Below are 6,782 nucleotides of genomic sequence, written 5' to 3' on the forward strand. Positions count from 1 at the left end.
TGCAGAATAAATTGATTTAGCTTCAGGTGGTGAGCTGATTGGGAGAACTGAAACCCTACCAGTTGTAAATATTAACCACTAGAGAAAAAACTTTTACTTTACACATTCTGCAAACTGGACACACTGTTCTGTGTATAGGTGTGTCTAGTTAGATAACTTCCTTTGTTGTTTGCAACGCTGCCTATGCTTCTAACAATAGAACTATAAATCAAGTAGGTAATGGTTAGTGGTGGGAAAGTTAGGGGACAGAATGGGAATGAGATTAGGGAAACAAATTTGATTGTAAAACTGTTTATGCAAACCATTTAACTGTATAAGTTAAAAACAGTCCACCCTCTCTAGTTCACTTTGAAACAGGCTGTCATAGTTTCTTTACCGCACCAAATTTACACATTCATTCCAGGTCATTGGAACATTTGGAGCATGGCTCTCTGCAGAAATAAATTATTTAAATTTATTTAAATACTTATAGTAACTGCAATGAGCTAATTGAGTGTGAACTCAACAGATATATTTTTTGTCCAAGAGTTAAAAATATGAAAGTAGTTTTTCCCATGCTTATGGTAACTCAGCTTAGAAAACAAAATGAAAACCTAAATCAGCAATTGTTATAAGACTTTTGTCAAACCATTAACAAAACTAGTAAGAATAAAAAGCATTGAGTAACCGTCACTAAGCATTTGCTTATCTCTGTGAAAAGTGTTGTGAATTCTCCTTACATAACATTGATAGATTTTTATACAGAGGAGTAAAAGGATAAAATTATAAGCAAGTGCTTGATTTTAATTGTGGGTTGGTAATAAATCTATATCGATCGCTACAATCTGGCCTGAGTAAAATTTTGTTTTGTATTCAAAATATGGATCCAAAGTATCATTAAAAAATTGAGCCAGAATTAGTTTGCCTGGTTACTTCTCATAAGTAAATGACGTGATCAAGAGCAAAAATTCTTGTGTCATGGGGACAAAGACATCAAAAATCAAACCATGTTAGGAGGAAAAAAGATGATGGAGCACAGAATTGGAGAAGTGAGCCCTGTTTAAGCCCCTGAGGTTTTGTTACACTTGTGATCATATGTAATGTAACAGCATGTTTCAGATGATTGTTAGACCCTAATCACAATCTTCATGAACTCTTTCCTTATATTGACTAAATCTTATGTCATATTGATATTGAAGGGGAAAATGCACTCTTTTACTCTGAACTGTCATGAAAGACTAAGAAAAGAATAGAATGGATTTTTCTGTATTGTTTCTGCATTACATGGTTAATTGACAATTGATCAATGTTCATATAACAATAAATTCATTTTTTTCCGAAAAAATATATTTGTTTCAGAAACTACATGGCTAGCTGAGATTAATGAAATTCATCTAAGGGATTTATATGTAATATGTGGCAGAATTATAATGTCATTTTGCTGATGATTATTACATTAAAATTGTCTTTATTTCTGTAGCTAAAGATAAGAAAGTTAAGCCACCATCTACTTTTAAAACCAACTTTATGGTTTTTAATTCTTTGGCTACCATGCTACTACAGAAATTATGGAAATAGGGCCACACCATTTCCATATGTTACTAATACAGGGTTTGCTTAAGTTTTCTCTTTCTTGATACTTGAATAAGAAGCATCACGCCAGCAGCACAGACACTGAGAGGAACAATTACTAAACTAAAGAGCTTCTGCAAAGCAAAGGACACAGTCAACAAGACAAAATGAAAGCCTACAGAATGGGAAATGATCTTCACTAACCCCACCAGACCCAAAAAGATGAACATGGGATGTACTCACTCATAATTGGTTTCTAGCCATGAATAAAGGTCACGGAGTGTATACCTGGTGAACCTAAAGAAGCTAAATAAGAAGGTGAACCCAAGAAAAAACATATAGTTATCCTCTTGGCTAAGGGAAGTAGATAAAATTGCCGGGGAGAAAATTGGGATCTTGGGGGTGGGGTGGGTTAGGGATAAGGGGGGACGGAGAGAGAAAAGTGAGAAGGGGAGGATTGGGGAAACTTGGGGAAACAGGAAGATGGGGATAAAGGAAGGTTGGATAGGGGAGCAGAGAAGCACATATCTTAGTTAAGGGAGCCACCTTAGTGTTGACAAGAGACTTGAACCTAGAGTGGCTCCCAGGAGCCCAAGGCGATGTCCCCAGTTAGTCCCTTGGGAAGCTGAGGATAGGGAACCTGAAATGACCCTATCCTATAGCAATACTGACGAATATCTTTCATATCACCATAGAACCTTCATCTGGTGATGAATGGAGATAGAGACAGAGACCCACACTGGTGCACTGGACTGAGCTCCCAAGGTCCCAATGAGGAGCAGATGGAGGGAGAACACGAGCAAGGATGTCAGGACCACGGGGGGTGCACCCACCCACTGAGACAGTGGGGCTGATCTATTGGGAGCTCACCAAGGCCAGCTGGACTGTGACTGAAAAAGCATGGGATAAAACCGGTCTCTCTGATCATGGCGAACAATGAGGACTGATGAGAAGCCAAGGTCAATGGCAAGGGGTTTTGGTCCTACTTCATGTTCCGGCTTGGTGGGAGCCTAGCCAGTTTGGATGTTCACCTTCCTAGACATGGACGGAGCGGGGAGGACCTTGGACTTTCCACAGGGCAGGGAACCATGACTGCTCTTTGGATTGGAGAGGGAGGGGGAGAGGAGTGGGGGGAGGGGGAGAAGAGAGGAAGGAGGGGGAGGAAAATGGGAGGCTGCGAGGAGGCAGAAACTTTTTTTTTCTTATTCTCAATAAAAAAAAGAAGCCTAAATAAATAGAAACCGTTAATAAAGCAGATATACACAAGTAAAAAAAAAAGAAAAAAAACTGATAATTGCAAAGCACAAAAAAAAAAGAGGTCTGATCTCCAAAATATGCAAAAAACTCAAGAAATTTGTCATCAAAAGAACACATAATCTAATTTAAAAATGGAGTACAGACCTAAACAGAGAACTCTCAACAGAGGAATCTAAAATGGCTAAAAGACACTTAAGGAAATATCCAGCATCCTGGTCATCAGAGAAATGCAAATGAAAACAACTCTGAGATTCCATCTTACACCTGTAAGAAAGGCCAAGATCAAAAACACTGATAAGAACTTATGCTGGAGAGGTTGTGGGAAAAAAGGGAACACTTCTGCATTGCTGGTAGGAATGCAAGCTGGTAGAGCCCCTTTGGATGTCAGTGTGTCGATTTCTCAGAAAATTAGGGAAAAAAAACCTTCCTCAACACCCAGTAATACCACTTTTGGGTATATTTCCAAAGGATGCTCAATTGTGTCACAAGGCCATGTGCTCAAGTATGTTCATAGCAGTATTTTTTGTCATAGGCAGAACCTGGAAACAACCTAAATGCCTCTCGACTGAAGAATGGATAAGGAAAATATGGTACATTTACACAATGGAGTACTACACAGAAGAAAAAAATCTTGAATTTTGCAGGAAAATGGAAGAGCTAGAAAACATTATTTTGAGTGAGGCAACTCAGACACAGAAAGACAATTATCACATGTACTCACTCATAAGTGTTTTTTAAACATAAAGCAAAGAAAACCAGCCTACAAATCACAACCCAAAGAACTTGGACAACAATGAGGACACTAAGAGAGACTTACATAAATATAATCTAAATGGGAAGTAGAAAAAGACAAGATCTCCCTAGAATTGGGAGCATGGGGACCTTGGGAGAGGGTTGAATGGGTATGAGCGAGGCAGGAAGGGGAGCAGAGAGTAAAATGTAGAGCTCAATAAAAAAGTTAAAAAAGAAGCATCTTCCCCAATTAATTGCTATACCAAATCAACATGAAAGAGTTTCTTACCTGTCACTAGAGGAACACATCCACATTTTATTTAATCAAATTACACATTTCAATAAATTCAAATGGTACTCACACTATGTAGCTCCTGCAGATATGCTAATACTAAATGCTGGCATCCTATGACACAGAAACGTGTATTACTGAGTCTTGTGAGTTCTTTGCTGTTTGCCTGTCTTTAGCCCTGACTATTTCCAGGAATTAATGAAATCCACAAAATTTTTAGAATTGTAATTAATGTAGACTGAATAACAAATAACTAGATCCATAATTTTTTTCATTTTTCTAAAATTATTACAATATAAGAAAGCACAAATTTTTAACATCTTTAATATACACTTGAAAATAATGAGTTACCAGCTAAGAACTGATACTCAAAATAAAATTAGCACATCATTTCTAACCCTTTTAAGATGTTTTGCTAGTGATAGGCATAACTTTTTAAAGTCAAAGGAGAACTCAGAACGTCTTTATCCAAATTGTCTTGGCTTCTTTACTGATGCTGCAGTGCCAAGCATTTTGAAGGCACTACTTATCAAAGCTCCAGTGCTTGGACAACTTGGACTGGCTCTTCATTGCCCTTGGTGGCATTTACAGCAAAACTCTTGCCTGTGTTTTTGATGTGTTTATTATTTGTCTTCTTTGCTATTCAGTGTTTCTCACAGCTAGATATGGGCTAATGTAGCAATTCTTATAAAAGCTGATATTAAAAGAACAAAACCTATGGTAGTCCACCTAGGAGAATAAGCTATCCAAACTATTAAGTGCCCTATAGAACGTATTATTTAAGTGGTATTAGTAAACATGAGACACAGGATCTGGGAAAAGACATTAAAGAAAAAGATTAAGGAAAGTTTAGAAGCTTACTAACTAAAAATGAATCATTTGGGTTTTCACATTGTGCCTCGGAAACACTGAATTATCATGGGTAGGAAGATATTTTGATTATAAATCTAATGAAAAGCCTTGGTATCCTCCTGAAGGTAAAATGAGAAGTTTTAGGCATTTTGATTTTCTTTCAACATTTCCAGGATTTTAATAAGGACGGGGAAGAATTTGAAGCAAAGATTTACGACAAAGACACAACAGGAAATATTCTGGTTTAGTGAACTGCCCGGTTTCCTGAGCAGAATTCTCAGATCAAGATTTTTCTGATATTGTATAAAGAATAAAAAGCGGAGCACATCAGTTCAAAAGACAAAGGAAAGGTTGTGGTCTTATATCAGATATGAAAGACAAATAGAGAAGAAAAAGAAAAATTAAAAAGGAACTGAATGGTATGCTTCCATAGAATAATCAGATATTCCTTATAGTAGGTTAATAAAATAATACAAGATAAGCTTGATAGAAGAGGTTATATGAAATAACTTCTGATCTATTAATTTAATTAAACTTAGAGACCTTCTGTGTAATATTTCTGTAACCACAAGCTTTGTGACACTAATATTCAGAAAAAGACATTGAGTTAATAGAACTAATTTTATTATAATGTAGATCATAGTTCTTATGAGCTCTGCGATTTGCTCATTTTTCCTCTTTTACTTTGATATGCTTATGTAGTCCAAAAAGACTTTAGAAAATCTATGAAGAAATTATTTGTGTATAATAAAGTCTATCAAAGATGCAGTGCCATAGTAGGTCACGTGATGTACTTCCTTCTGCCCATCTCCTATAAAATGAAAATAAAAAGCTTTCCTATTTCTGAATTCTCCTTTACTGCTTTTGTATACACCCACTTCAGACCCTGCCCTCATCCAGAGCTGGACTACAGCTATTATAAGGTTCTATATCTCAGTCTCCATCAGACACCTCCATCAATCTCTTCCACAGCTTCTTTATGGAGCTTTTCATGTCCTCATTTCTAAAAGTGTAAATCAGAGGATTGAGCAAGGGAGTTAGAATAGTGTAAAATATTGCCACCATTTTGTCAAAATAAAATGCAGATGGAGGCCGGGCATATATAAATATGCACGGAACAAAGAACAACACTACAACTGCAATGTGGGATCCACAAGTGGAGAGGGCTTTCCATTGCCCTTCAGAGCTGTAGGCTCTAAGAGAGAACAAGATGACACCATATGATACAAGTAAAATAGAGAAGATTATTATGCAGATAGACCCACTGTTGGCCACCACCAAAAAGCCAAATATATGTGTATCAGTGCAGGCAAGTTCCAGTAATGGGAATAAGTCACACATGAAATGATCAATGACATTGGGTCCACAGAAAGGTAATTGCAAAGTAAAGATAATTTGTATGATAGAATGCAAGAATCCTCCTGTCCACGCTATTCCCATCAACGTGGCACAGAGCTTCCAGTTCATGATTGAAGAGTAGTGCAAGGGCTTGCAAATGGCCACGTAACGGTCATAGGCCATGGCTGTCAAGACAATCACTTCTACAGCAGCAAAGAAGTGTTCAGCAAAGAGCTGAGCCATGCATCCGCCAAAGGAGATGGTTTTCTTTTCATAGAGGGAGTCCACAACCATTTTTGGTGTGATGACAGAAGAGAAGCATGCATCCAGTAGTGACAAGAATGCCAAGAAGAAGTACATGGGGGAGTCAATCAGTGCTGGGCTACAGACAATGGTCACCACAATTATCATGTTGCCCCCAACAGTTGCAATGTAGATGAAGAAAAATACAATAAAAACTATTTTCTGGACTTTAGGGTTCTGTGAAAGCCCAAGAAATATAAACTCTGTTACAAAACTCTGGTTTTGCATAATTTCAAGGAGAATGTAGAAGTGAATCTGTGAATAGTAGGAAAAAATGCTTCAAATAAGTATGCTATTATCATCAAGTTGGGGCAGTAGTAAATAATATTTTTCTTGATTGAGAATAGAAAAAAGTACATTGCCCAACATATATATATATATATATATATATCACTAACTGAATTGAAGAGGATATATATACATTTTTGCATATGTAGACAGATAGATGATGGGAAGA

At 37.0% G+C, this 6,782-nt stretch overlaps 1 protein-coding gene across 1 annotated transcript; it reads right to left on the minus strand.

The window, feature by feature from the left end:
* Positions 1-5,617: 5,617 nt before the first annotated feature.
* Positions 5,618-6,580, minus strand: LOC126497618 (olfactory receptor 4C15-like). Its single transcript, XM_050135755.1, has one exon. It carries the CDS (start codon positions 6,551-6,553, stop codon positions 5,618-5,620), a length of 936 nt encoding a protein of 311 aa, XP_049991712.1. The 5' UTR covers positions 6,554-6,580.
* Positions 6,581-6,782: the final 202 nt, after the last annotated feature.

Source organism: Alexandromys fortis, unplaced genomic scaffold (assembly GCF_014885135.2).
Source record: "Alexandromys fortis isolate MF-2015 unplaced genomic scaffold, M_Fortis_MF-2015_v1.1 scaffold_23, whole genome shotgun sequence".
Lineage (NCBI taxonomy): Eukaryota > Metazoa > Chordata > Mammalia > Rodentia > Cricetidae > Alexandromys > Alexandromys fortis.